At 37.1% G+C, this 14,190-nt stretch overlaps 2 protein-coding genes and 1 long non-coding RNA gene across 4 annotated transcripts; 2 read left to right on the top strand and 1 right to left on the bottom strand.

The window, feature by feature from the left end:
- The first annotated feature begins 110 nt into the window (after positions 1–110).
- On the top strand, positions 111–5,878 carry LOC113731717 (uncharacterized). Of its 2 annotated transcripts, XM_027257115.2 has the most exons (8): positions 111–241; positions 563–831; positions 997–1,113; positions 1,416–1,491; positions 2,016–2,111; positions 3,184–3,700; positions 4,656–4,791; positions 5,047–5,878. In XM_027257115.2, exons 3-8 carry the CDS (start codon positions 997–999, stop codon positions 5,239–5,241), a joined length of 1,137 nt encoding a protein of 378 aa, XP_027112916.1. In that variant the 5' UTR covers positions 111–241; positions 563–831; the 3' UTR covers positions 5,242–5,878. The 2 variants fall into 2 exon arrangements, with proteins under 2 accessions (XP_027112916.1, XP_027112919.1); XM_027257118.2 differs by lacking the exon at positions 111–241 and having other exon boundaries at positions 493–763.
- A 3,603-nt stretch (positions 5,879–9,481) lies between these two features.
- On the bottom strand, positions 9,482–10,968 carry LOC113731714 (NAC domain-containing protein 104-like). Its single transcript, XM_027257112.2, has 3 exons — positions 10,535–10,968; positions 9,926–10,203; positions 9,482–9,839 (listed from the first exon to the last, which is right to left on the bottom strand). Exons 1-3 carry the CDS (start codon positions 10,695–10,697, stop codon positions 9,702–9,704), a joined length of 579 nt encoding a protein of 192 aa, XP_027112913.2. The 5' UTR covers positions 10,698–10,968; the 3' UTR covers positions 9,482–9,701.
- A 399-nt stretch (positions 10,969–11,367) lies between these two features.
- Positions 11,368–12,498, top strand: LOC140036817 (uncharacterized). Its single transcript, XR_011840374.1, has 2 exons — positions 11,368–12,006; positions 12,190–12,498. It is a non-coding gene; the product is annotated as an uncharacterized lncRNA (long non-coding RNA).
- The last annotated feature ends 1,692 nt before the right edge of the window (positions 12,499–14,190 follow it).

The following is a 14,190-nucleotide window of genomic DNA, read 5'->3' as shown; positions in this document are numbered from 1 at the left end:
AACTGAGATATGTTTTTGACCAAAAAAAAAAGATATGTTGTTGCAAATTGCCTTGCGATTATTAGCATTACTGCATGTGGATTACCAAATGCAAAACCAAAAGTTGGATAATCGAATGCCGCATTTCTATATATAGGCTTGTAGTACTAGTATCTTAGAACCTTTACGGTTATCAAAGAATACGGTGGAATCACAAGAGGCATAAATAACTCAGACTCTCTCAACCCCGGTTCGAATTTGGGTTCGAGTTTTCTACTCAAACTTCGACCTTTTGTTTTGAACTTTTCAAATCAAATCAATGCGTGCTTCTTTTTACTGCAAGATTTCTATTTAATTTAGTGGTAAAAATCGCAAAATTAACCGCCAAAAGTGAGTATATTGCATTAATCCATGGTCAGCACACGAGCTCTCAAACCAAACATCTAGCCAAATTCGAGAGTTTAGGCATCTGGAATCAGGAGTATCGAACCTTCAGTTCCTTTTTTTTTTTTTCAAATGCATATTCTGTATTCTTTTGCTTTTGATTTTGATTTTGATTAGTATTATGGTTATGGATATCCAGGACTTTATGAGCTCCCGGTTCAACCAATTAACAAACCGAGCAACAGAGGCCTTTTGAAGCTTGTGCTGATTTGCTGATAGCGTTTTCCACTTCTTAAACCCACGCCTAAGAAGAAGGGGGCGCTAAGAAAAGCTAGCTCTGAGCTTCCACAATGAAACATATTCACCGCAGTACAAACCCATTAGTCCATCGCCGACGACGGTGAGTTGAGTTACTCTGAAGTCTGTATTGGACGGCGAAATCTATTTTCTTTCCGTTGCATTTTTAAGGTATGTACTATGTAGCACGGTGCACAGCATGTGTTTGACATAATACCTCACCGGTGTTCTACCCGAAGGATTGGATAAGTTGCTACAATCCCGGGCGACCCGGTAACCAGTATGACTTACTGACATTACTATCTTGTCTGTTTCGTCTTTCACTGACTCTGGCAGATGGATGAGCTGTTGAAGAATAACTTGTTTGCCACCCATGCTGTTGCAGCCGCTGGGTCTGTGGCACTGGGAACTGTTCTCACTTACCCGCTTGATACCCTTAAAGCCCTTATACAGGTTCCAAGTTTGATGACAAAGTTTTTAAATTTGCTGTTTCAGTAAACAATACATTTAATTGTACGTGTAATTGCCTGTTTCTTGTGAATCAGTTTTAGGTTATTTCAACTACTACAAAAGAAGTGATAGATTCTCCTTTTGTTTTGATGGAAATAAATAGCGTTCAAGAATGTATATTTTGTAATCACTTAGATATCTTATAAACTATAATTAAGTAGTATCATTATGTGAAAAGTAAGGTTGCCTGAAAAGTATCAGTTTCCAATATTCATGCGCTCTTTTTGGGTTGAGTGACTACACAGGTTGGATCAGTTCCAAGTAAACAATTAAGACCAGCTCAGGTTGTTCAGAGAGTTCAAGCATTCTCAGGGATTTCAGGTAACTTCAATTCTGCCCGTCTTTCGGTAAGCAAAAATGATATGTCTTGCTTTAATTCGAGCTTATAAATTTTGCCTGTTTAGTTTCTATAACAAAACTTTGGGAATAACATCTCTAATGCAGATTAAGGGAAGGCTTAGAATTCTTAATGGTCAGTATTTAAGAAGTTCACGAGATTATATTAGGCATGAATTTATTGTTCTCCCTCTTATGCTCATGCAAATATATTTCAACTTTACCACTCATAGGGTGATGAAAAAGAGTTTTCTGCTTATTATAAATATGTGGTGCAGAAACGATAATTTTGACGTTTCAGCTTGGAAATAGATGCAGAAATGGAGTAAATAAACACCTTAATTAGATTCTCATTTTTTTAGTCTTGTTACTTTCATCATCTTTGTGCTTCACCTTTCTCTTCTTGTTTGTGTTTCATTGTTGAGAGTGTTCTCCAACTCTATCTGTTTTATATATCTACAACCTATCTTCCAATGTTTTTAACTGTTTGCTCTTTTCTTAACATGTAGGTCTGTACAGAGGTCTTGGGTGGTTGATGCTAGGGAGGATACCAAGTGTTGGAGCTCGATTTGGTACATATGAACTATTGACAGCATTCTACAAAGGTATCATATTTTTGTTGTCATTTAACGTCGCAAAAGTTGTATTGTTTGTCTATGGAATTGCTTTCTTTTTTTTTCACCCTCCCACCCCACCCCACACCTTCCTGCCCTACCTGCCAGGCCTAGGATTTGAATTCTGAACCTAACAGTGGGAAGACTCTAAAAGTCCTCCCCTGGCCACTGGTGTATATGGAATTCATCTATTTAAGGAAGTATTATTATGTCATGCAAATTACTTTCCTTTCAAACAGAATATTACAAGTTAGAAACTGTTCCCTTATTGCTAGCCCCACTATTTGTTTCTGAATTATAATTCATAGGATAAGCATATTCCAGAAATATGGGTGGAGTTAATCTGGTGGCCAGGATCATCTTTGTGCGAAATAATGTTTAAAATATCTGAAGTGTTTGTTTTTTCTTCTTACAGAACAATACTCTACCTGTTTAAATTTGTCAAGAGAATATAGATAAAGTATGTTCACATCTATTCCTGGCTAATAATTGACAAAATTACTAGAGAGAAGGAGAAGAAAAGCCTAATCTACTTTTCCCCTAGAATCCACAATAAATTACAGTCAGTTTATAAAAAGTGTTATCATCGATAGAGAGGTAGATAAACTTTAGTACTTAATCAAACAGGAGAAGGAAAAAAAAAGGAAGAAGAACAAAGTATCTGCTTCATTTCTTCTTATTATAAGTGTCTGAAGTAAAGTATCCAAGATGGATTTATTGTATGGTAAGCTAAAAACAACTGGTAGCTTCATATGCCACCAGTCAATGAGTTAGCAAAGATTCTTTGGCCTCAAAGGCCCTTTAACACTTTAACGAATCATCCCTTTCTGTTTACAAAAACTCGATACTGAATATCTAATATTTACTGTATTACCTTAAATGTCGCGTTCACGATAGCAGAAATGCTTCAGCAACCAGAACTGTTTACGTCTGTTTGTTTGTGCACTTGCATGTATCTCCAATGTTTCTAAAAGTTTGGCATGTTTAGACATCATGTTGTTGAAAGTTGACCAGTTTTTGTTCCGCATCCACTACTAACCTTTTCTGGTGCTTTCTTTGTCAGATGGTAGAGTAGACAATTTTGTACATGTCTCTGAGGCACTAATGGCTGGAGTTGCTGCGGGTGCTGTGGAATCATTTGTGAGCTCTCCATTTGAAATTATTAAGCTTCGTGCCCAGGTGACTTCAGCTTCTCGCATATCACACTCCACGCCAGTTGTTCAGAATGGTGCTGTTTCACCCTTGATTGCTAGATTACTAAGTGGTTATTCTCCAGACATAAGGGCAATGAACAATTCTGTTGGTCTTCTATCAACTTTGACAACCAAATATGCCAATATGATTGATGGCCTGAAAGAGTATCCCTGGATGATGACGGGTTCTGGAAGAGCACCATCAGTCATTGAGGTCAGAAGGCCATTACAAATATTTTCTTTCGAGGGAACAGGTGCTTTTTGGAGAGGCTGGAGATCTGGAATAGCTAGAGATTCTACATTTGGTGGAATTTTTTTTTCTAGCTGGCAGTTTCTGCACAGAGCAATGCTTGAATGGAAAGCAGTTGGGATGACACCCCCACCAAGGTTTTTATGCTTAGTGAAAGTCCTTCCTCTTTAATAGTTTTTTTTAAAAAAAATATATACTGCACTTTTAACTTGAGTTGTTGTTTGCCTAAAATTGGCTGGACAAATCTTGAATTACCATCTAAATTTAAGATCTCATATGTGTACTCCTCCCTGGCTCGAAGTGAATCTAAGTCCACTTAAAACATTACATATGCATGTGTAGGTGGTTCAGTTGCAACTTTTGTGAGCCTTGTTAATCAATTTCTTACATTTCTGACTTGGAATACATACAATTCTTAATCGTAGAAGATGTGATAATCATTGCATTGTTTTCTTCATGGTAGAGGTAATACTGCATTGCTGTGGGTATTGTTTGTGAAATCACATGATGCCAATGTACTCTTAATTGTTGACTGCTGAATTTAGGCCAAGGGCAAATTAGATTTATGGGTCAAGAGATTCTAGCTGTGAGTCTTTATTTTCATTAGAATGAACTGTTTACAATACAAACATGCATGAACTGTTTACCACACAAACATGCCTTAGATTCTTATGATATTTTTTGAGTGTGCAAATGAAGCATCTTATTGTTTGATCTGTCCTTCTACTTTAATATTCAGTATTTAGTCACCTTTCCTTGTTTCTTTTTCCACTGCTACTCGTGTTGAAACTTTGAAGTCTAGAGGTACTTGTAAATTGTCAAGATCATGTAAATCTAGCTCCTCCTTTTGTCACTCTGTCTATGTAGTAATAAATTTTTACATACTTGTCAAATACTTCAAAACTAGCCTGCAGAAGTTGCACAATATTCAATATAAATCAACATCACAGCAAAGGTGTCCGTGTCTGCATGCATTAAGTACTCTATGTTGCTTCGTTAGTAAGAATCGAAATTCTGATTCTGATTACCTCGAACTCAAATTTTTCTTTAAGTTACCCTTTTTTCCTGACAACATTTTTTTTTTCTCTTCAGGTCTGATGATGAAATTGGTCCTTTGTCTCCTTTAGCTGTCAGTCTTGCTGCTGGATTTTCTGGTTCAATTGCTGCAGCTGCGTCTCATCCTTTCGACACTGCAAAAAGTCGGTCAGAGTGTACAGTGCTTCCCAAGGTCAGTTTCTTGCTAGCAATAAACAGTAGCATTTTCGTATATGTGTGCAGATTAGTTTAATCTCATAGGCTCTTTGGGATTCATCTGAAGTTCTCTCTTCAGTGTAATTGGTTACTGCTTCCTCCAGAAAGTTATTATGTTGACACAATCTTTTTTTTTTCTTTTCAAATATTATGCCACCTTATTTATTGGTTTCTTTGGAGGGGAATTATGGATAAAGTTCAATTTATTATTCTTTGAGTTGCTTTGATGCAGTACGTGTCCATGGAGAGGAAGCTTCTAAAATGGCCTAGGCCAGGGAAGAGATTTGAGAGGTTCACAGGGATTCATCCTGCAGACAGGAATATACTATTTCGTGGTGTTTGGTTGCGGATGGCTCGTAGCGGGGTTGCATCATTTGTAGTAGTAGGGAGTTATTACTGGGCAGTTGATCACCTGCTTCCTAAATGAAGTATCTGATACTTATTGGAGGATGTTATGGTATATCGGGTATGTTGATTAGCCTAAATTGAAATAGCACAGCCCTCCATGGGATATCAAAATGCCATCCTAAGAAGTTTTGATACAGGTCCAAGTGAGAAACTTAATGAGCGTATTAACTTTGGGATATAGAACTGACATCATTGTTAGGATTCAGATCCGTGTGGTACCGTGCAGATTTGGCTCGAGTCTATCAGGTTGTAGTGGGATTTGCGAATGTCAGAGTGTGATCAGAAACTTCTCAACAGAATTGGATAGTGCAATGGTAGTATATTTTGTTTCAGTCAAACTTTTTGGGACGCAGATTTACAGCCTGCTTAGGAATGTAATGCAGTAGAATAGCGTAAATCAGGGAGAAGTGTTACTGAATTTAATATTGGGCAAGGGCCCAGCTATTTGCCTGAGCTTTGTCAATTTGCACTACAAGTGGTCTCTCCACTTGGCAGAAGTTGTCTCAGATGGGATGTTGTGCTCCATCTTGGTCTATTGTGTTGAACTTTTTGATCCAAGAAGTAGTGTTGACTCGGTTTTTGAGCTTTTCCTCTGACCTTTGATGTGGATATCTGGATTAATATAATTAGCTTGGCTGAAAAGCCACATTAATGTATATTGGCCCAGCCATGATTTTTTGTTGCTCTCTTCTTTGCCAATATAATATAACATCATTCCTAGATAAGCAACTGGAAAAGAGTTTTCTATTGAAGGAGGGTAGAGGCAATGCGATGTTTTCATAGTGTATATGCAATTCGATCTTTTGTTTTGGGGGGTCTTTGTCAATGGAAGCTAATAAACTTTATAAACAAGTTGAGATTGGCCCATGAGAAGCATGTCTTGTGCAATCATAATGGCTTTCAATTTGATTTGGCCATTCCATTACAAGCAAAGTCTCAAAGCAAAACCACGAAAACATTACATATGATGTGAGTTGCCTTTGCTAACAATTAAAACTGTAGTTCAAAGTTTGTATGGCTCTTTCTTTCACACACACATGCCCAGTGAGCGACAGAATCCTCTCTCTCTCTCTCTCTCTCTCTCTCTCTCTCGTGCATGTGCTCGGTGCAAGTTCTCGATGATTGACGACATGCTCGGTGCTTACGAGCTAATTAAGCAACGAAATAGTTATTATTATTATCAAACGGAGTACATAAATAGTTATTTCTCATCTAATGAGATTATTATGTTGCATGAAACAGAGTGCAATAGGCATTTCAGGCATTTTTGTGATGAAATAGTAAATTATTCAGCTCAGCTGAAGAAGTTAATTTATAATTTGCATACCTCTTGATCTTTTCTTACCGAAGTTAGAGTTACGGCTTTTATAATTTGCATACCTAGGTTGATACAAAAGCATCAGTGTCTTGTCTTGGTAGCTGTGCAACTACTTCATGCTTATTTTTATGGTTACATGTGTTCTACTCAATTGACTTGCAACCCGAGCAACAGGGTGCATAAGTTGTTTCCTATGCCATATAAAATCCACCAAGCAACTTACTTAACAGAAAAGAAATATCAATAACACTTTCATTTCTCCCCTTTTTTCGACAAAGGATGTGATTGGGGGCGAGATACCGAACAACTCATTCTTTTGAAACTTCACTCTGCGTCGAAATCTTTCAATTACTAGGTTGAAATAACAGGCAATCCAACTACACACAGATTCTTTTTTCTTTTTTTTTTTTGGGTTGAAACGATAAGTAATTCTTATAGATTATCAAAACTATACAATTATGTGTAAAGGCTCGATTGAGTTATACTTGGACATTGAGGAATCAAAAGTTCTTCATCTTGAATTATGCCTGAAGCATATGAGTTAATTCTATTGCAAAGATGATTCTGTTTCTTACTAACTAAATAAAAAGAACACATTCAAAACAACAACAGAGTCCGAGAGTCTTGAAATTGCAACAACATGATGATTGCCTTATTTGCCATTGTCTGATACTCTGACCCCGTATAAACTTGTTTGGTTTGCTTGAAGATTAGAGCTAAGATTTTTTTTTTTCTCTTTTTTTTGGTAAAATCTTTTTGCACTACCCTCAAAACTACAGGTTTGGTCGGTCCTTATTCTAAAGAATGTGACTAGAAGTTGTTGTCATAAGTTGTCTCTCATATATTATAGTAATCATAGTGATGTCTGTTAAAGTAGTTTGACTTGGTTAGGCTTTCGAGCACTTGTTAAAAGTATGTCATAAAGGTAAAAAAGGGTTAATCTCCTTGACAAGTAAAGAATAAAAACTTAAACTTTGTCATACCACAATGCTCCGAGGTCAACTAATTTATTGCCTGATCGTGAACCCCCCCCCCCCCCCCCCCCCCCCAAAAAAAAAAGGGACAAATTACATTTTACCTCCTATAATTTAGCATTTTTGTACATAATTCCCCTATTATTTGAAAAACTATACATAACCCCCTCTTAGTTTGGATTAATGTGTCAAGGTAATGAAATTTACAATTCATAATGGAGTCACCTAAAATGTCAAAAAGAACCCTATGTAAAGTTAAAATTTATTTATTAATCACAGGGAGATTATGTGTATATTTTGAAAAGTATAAGGGGGTTATATGATAAAATATTAAACCATAAAGGGGTTATATGATAGAAATTAAAATCATACAGAGTTAGTGCGTCATATATATTATATTTATATATTTTGGTCATTTCAGTCATTTTAACTTTTAAACAAGGGTAATTTTAATATTTTTAAAGGTTTCAGTACAAATGATCATTTTCGTTACTTTAAAACTTTAATTCAAACTATGAGAAGGTTATGTATAGATTTTGAAATCATATGAGTGTTATGTACAAAAAAAAATTAAACCATAAGGGGATAAACTGTAATTTGCCCAAAAAAAGGGAGTAAAAAACACGAAGAAGGCGGCTTTGGGAACAAAAGTTTGATTCATTGTCCTACCTTCATCACTGCAACATAATTAGCTCCCCACTAATGGTTGGCCAAATTAGATGGCAATTACACTTTTCTCGTACAAATTCCCGTCATACCATCCCACAATTAACGTCCGTGGTAATTCGGGATAGTAGGCGAAAAGAGCGCAAAAACTTGTGCTCAATGTGTCTTTGATGGACTTTTTGCAGTTTGCAAATGAAGATTACTTTCTCATTTTCTTCCTCTTTTCTCCATACATATGATATGGGATCACCATACATATGAAGAATGTGTCTTGGAATTTCAAGATTGCAACGCAACACGTGTGGAGCATTCTCGAGCGTGTGGAGGTGCTTACATCAGAAATGACTCGATGCTTGTCTAAGCAGGCACCTACAAGAAAATGGTTCGGTTCCTTAGCTTTGTTACACAAGACAACTACCAAATACCCATCACGCAAGAGAAAAGCTAAAAAGGCTACTTAGGAGGGGAGAAAAAAAAAGAAAGAAAGAAAGGGGATTCCAAAAGAAATGCTCAAATGCTCCCCAACAAATGGCTTGCAGACACAGAACGCAGTGATTATAGGGCTCCACATGATATATGTCCTCCCTTCTTCCTTCAACTCTCCCTCCCCCCCTCTTTTCTCTCCAAATTCAAAGTATACTTCACGTGAGAATCTCTATAAACAATAGTACTTGTGACTTGTGAGCATGAAAAATTCAAAACAAACACCATCAAGTGTGTAGAAATTTGAAGCAAGAGTGGGGCATAATTCCATCCGTTCTCTTCATTTTGATTCGTTTTATCTTTTAGTACAACGCTTGTGGCTGGCTTTGCATGTCTCCCTTTTGATCATTTTTCTGCGTGTCAATATATTTGTTGGCAAGAGCTGAATAGATATTCCATGTCACCTCAATTTGGTTCGCAATCCACCCCTAAAATGGAGGGTTTGGGACACATATGGTGAGCTTCTGGTAAAACTGGTACGTTGTTGCATTTTTTTCTTCAAAATGTTAGTACTATATGCTTACATTACGTGATTGCATTCATATACTGAATTGGTGTACATGAATAAAATGTATGCGTGCAATAAAGTGATATCAATGTATATCAGATCAAATAAAAAGTACAACCACTTCAAAATGGCGCTGAGATCACAACAATACCTGTTACATACTCGTAAATGGGAATGACCGTCTTAATTGACAAACTTGTGTAGGTCAGCTCAATCGATTGGTGTTCAAAAGATAAAGCTCAGACGTGTGATTGCATTCAAGCTATGAACATTTACTGTTTTAATGTCTAATCGCAAGTAACAAAATCAGTAAAAGCATAAATTCCAATTGCATTTCGCCACCCTTGAACTAATTTTATGGTTACAAGATTGATTAATTGTACGTAGTACGTACTGAATTAAAAGAAGGAAGGAAAATATTTCTACATAATAATGGATAGGAGGAGATGATCATGCTGAGTGTTAGGCCTGCTGTATCTTGAGCTAGAACTAGGTCCTAACTTACATGCTGGATCAGCTGGCTAAGCTAGCTAGTTTGGCAAGCTAATTTCATCGAGATCATCCAGCGACAGAAAAACTTCGTCCAGGCATGAAAGTTCTGTGCCATCGTCATCGTCATTATCGCAGTTACGCTCATAAACTCGACACACTACCCATTTACTATAATCCTGCCAAACCAACCAACAAACCAAATTGTTTAAATTCCAAATGATGAAAAACGAATACACAGACAACAATTTGACACGGTGCTTACTATTTTTGAGTGTCTTTTTTTGGATGATCTACTGCTGCCGGAAGAACCATTTTCGGCGGAGAGTCTATATTCCTGCATAATCCAATTGGTTTTAACACCCTCGGAAGGTTCACCCACGTAAAACACGTAACACCTTTTCATGCCCAATTTTTGGCCTGAAGTGCTCGACAATATTGGTTCATCCACACCCATCCCCTTCCAGTACCCGTTACCCGTGATTCGGCTCTGCGTTCTCCGGCTGTAAAAGTACCATTTGTTACCTTCCGCCATTGCTTTTCCTGCATGCTCGAAACCAAACTTGGTGTATATGTACATTTAATTGCCATCAAATCAATGCAAGTAGAATCCTATTATATATCCACTGGTTTTAATTTCTATTATGTTTATTCATGTTGGTTATTCACGTCTATGCAGTATATATATATATATCGTCGATCACCTATACATATATCAAGATTGAAAAAAAAAAAAAAGGAATGCTCCAAAAACAAAAGGTGGTCGAGCCTATATGTAGTATTTTGCTCAATTCTTCTTCTTTACCATGTACTTCAGCAAACAGAGGGATTTTAAAAAGAAAGAAAGAAAGAAAGAAAAAAAAAGGATGGATACCGTCCAAGTCCCACGGATCATAGGGATAAAGATCAAGATCCGGGATGACGTCCGGATGGCAAGGTAAGAGTGCAGCTTTGCGATGAAGGAAATGAGCGACGAGTTCTTCATCGGTGGGATAGAACCGAAATCCCGGTGGGAGCTTCGCATTGTTATCCCCCATGAGTAAATGCTACTACCGCTATTACTACTCCTACTATATATGTATATATAGAGGAGGGGGATGAAGATAGATTGCGAGTGTGGTGAAGTGTTATTTGTTTGTACAAGAAGTGATATTTATAGCTAGCGAGAGGGAAGGAGGAGGGAGGGTGGAGAGAGAAGGTGTTTTGGCTATTTAACGTGAAATGGAAGGTGCGATTTGATCTGAGGCAACACCACAACTCAACCAATCAATCAATCAAGAATATTGGTATTGGACCTATTGGTATTGTGTTTTTTTTTTTTTTTTTTTTTTGGGTGTATTTGCATATGATATTTTTAACAAGTAATGTAATGTTGGGGTGATGGCCCTGCTGGCCAACTCCAAGGCGGCGGGTGAAGGAATGTATTGTATTGTTGGACACTTTCCAAGTAACGGGATCTGTTACGGGTTACCATTCCTGCTGCAGCAAAATCCAACTCCATCAGCCCACTACCAGCAGCCGCATTCCATCTCCCACCCCCACATTGACACAGATATATATATATATATATATATATATATATGTATGTATTCCAGAACACAGAAAGGGGGAGAAAAAAAAATATACAGCTAGAAAGAAAGGAAAGGGCTCAAACATCGGGTCAGCATCATCACACTTCACGCTTATATCATCTTCAACCTCATGGCACCCACGTGTCATGGTTTGCCGCATTGCTTGCTTTGTGGACCATACATACGATCCAAGTGACCCACCTATTTGGGAGTGGCCTTCAAACTAATTATTATCATCATTAGCAACCAGTCCAAATAATTAAATTTATTCCATCGTTAGATTTTGTCTTATTTTAATCTTTCCAGTTTTGGTCGACACCGAGGTGTGAAGGCGGGATGGATTCAATTCAACTGTTTATAGATCGAGATGGAATGGATTCAACAAAGTTCTGCTCGTGGCCCCATTAGTATATATTCATCTTCCATTTGTGCCAAAATTGCTGCTTCTCTTTCTTTATACGCACGAGCCACTCATTTCTTGGATAATGATTGTAACAGAGTTCAATTAAGTTAAGTTAATCCCATTTATTTATTTACAATCAAGTTAAGTTAATCCCATGGTGGCTCAACTTAAGTGACCAGTGGAGATTTTGGCATTTTGCAGCGCCATCTTAATATTATTGATGATGATGATGATGAAGATGAAGGCATTTCTCCTCTGAGTTCTTCATTGGTGATTGTCTGGAAATTGACAGTTCCTACTGTAGAAGCACTAGCTACAATTAGTAGCATCCTTATCGACAAAGCTGCAGCCGCGCGTCAGGGAACTAAATTGGTAAAAGATTTGTTGCCATATATGATAATATTCTTCTTCTTGCCTGCCCCCAGAATTTGCATTCTGTTGAAATCAAGCTCTAATGCAGATTCATTCTCTATTGTTCACGTAATCTATCTTTTAACCTTCACAAGATTATAATAACTCGTACGCTGAAACACATATAAACTTGCTGTGGGCTAGCTTGGCTTTTCATTCAGTGTTTGCTTCGGAAGAGATATGATATGTTTGTAGCCAGGCAATGGATTTTGGGTAGGACTTGAAATAATGAAGGAAAAGACTAAAGGCTAAATAAGGACAATGACCATACGGGATTGGCGAAATGTTGTTCGAGGTCTTTGTTAATGGAAAGTTACAGGTGGATGCAGGGCGTGCACAGGCATCCTCAGAAAATGCTCTCTCTGATAATGGAATGGAGTCACCCTCGTGCCATATTAACCACAAGCAGAGTCGTCTTTCCTTTTTTTTTTTTTTTTTTTTTTTTTTTGTTGTTGGGAATGATAAGTGGATTAATCATTTTATGTTAACTTGGAATTCTCACCGTCTCATCATAGTTGTTAAAATTCCAATTTAATTGCTGTTAATTACCATCCTACTAGTATAATTTTATGGTCCAAATATATAAATTCAATCCCATTCTTAGTAAGATTTTGGAGCTTGTAAAATTATAGTTAAATCACTAGAATTTTGTGGATTTAATAATTAAATACACATTATATAAGCGAAGAGATGACAGATATTTATTTATCAAAATTCTTTAGCCAAAAAAAAAAATGTCAGAGTCATGACTTGAACTTCGATCCATTAGCATATAATGTTAGAAATTTTTTTAAGTTTTAGTTGAAAAAATTTACTTTTTTTTTGGGGGGGAAGGGGGGGCTAAGATTGATTGCAGCACCTTTTTACATCTATTTAGGCATATATCTCACAAATCTACCTTCACTTTTGATTCTAAAACTTCCAAAAGACTATCTATCCAAGATAGGATCCCAATTTAAAGACACCTTTGCCTCTTGTACATGGGAACACATGATAACCTAGCTCGGATGACTGCCCCACAATTTTATTGTCAAAAGTCAAAACAAGTATGCCATGAAGTACGATTTTAGGGTAAAAAGACAGAAACACCTCCCCTCCCCACTTGCTCATGGCTTTCTTTCATAGCTTCCCTATCACACTTAGGGATTGTCATGCCATAGACAAATACATCTCAATGGAAGATGGATACCATACTCCTCGGCGTGATCATATCTATCTTCCTATGAAAAAGATAATCCGACGCTAGCTATCTAAATATCCTCTTTTATCTCCCAGATGGTCAACATTTTCTTGCATGACATGTGGTTGAAACTGAAGGGAGGAGGAGGGAGCAAAACTGGATGCTGTGCACCAATTAATGTTCTTAATTATGCTCAGCATGCACCTGATCATCAGTTAACTCAGTAGTCAAGACAACCAATTTAAGAAGAGATTAAAACTTGTGCATGTCTTGCATCTGAAATCTTGTCGAACCTGAACAGAGAGTGCGTGCATTAGACTGCGAATTAGAGAGAATATATATATCCATAATAATAAACTAGGCCCTGTAAGAAAGGCTTGTAATCACCATATTCACTACAAGTTAGTTCAACTTACCATTTACTATTACCTACCATGTAGTATTTAATTTGGCTGAATTGTTATTTGAGGCTGATGTATAATACCTACCATGTAGTATAGTGCTGCTGTAATTTCAGTGTATCGCTAGGTAGATAATTAACCAACTCATCAGATTGGATCACACACGCACCTAGGAAGCAGGAACAGAAAGCAGGAATCAGAAGATCATAAAATTATCCTCAAGTTCACCTACCAAATCACTTGAGAATGAAAACTCATTGCATCCGTAGCATAGGATCACACTAAATATGTACTGCGAACCAATGCAACTGCTGGTGATTTCGTTCCAAACAATTAGCTTAGCAGCGTAAGACAAAAACAATACGAAGCCACCCTGCATCAACCAACACAAGTACAAATTTTAGGTTGTTCTAATAATTTCATGAACAAATTTAACATATGTTTCTAATGTTATTGGTAAGATCAATTATTGTACTTGCTGTTGCATGAGTGCATGTGGGCTCATCTTCTCTTTTCTTCTTTCTACCCAAAAAAATTTTTTTTTAAAAATGCGTAATTAATTCC

Source organism: Coffea arabica, chromosome 2e, assembly GCF_036785885.1.
Source record: "Coffea arabica cultivar ET-39 chromosome 2e, Coffea Arabica ET-39 HiFi, whole genome shotgun sequence".
NCBI classification, from domain to species: domain Eukaryota; kingdom Viridiplantae; phylum Streptophyta; class Magnoliopsida; order Gentianales; family Rubiaceae; genus Coffea; species Coffea arabica.
This window is presented reverse-complemented; position numbering and strand designations above follow the sequence as displayed.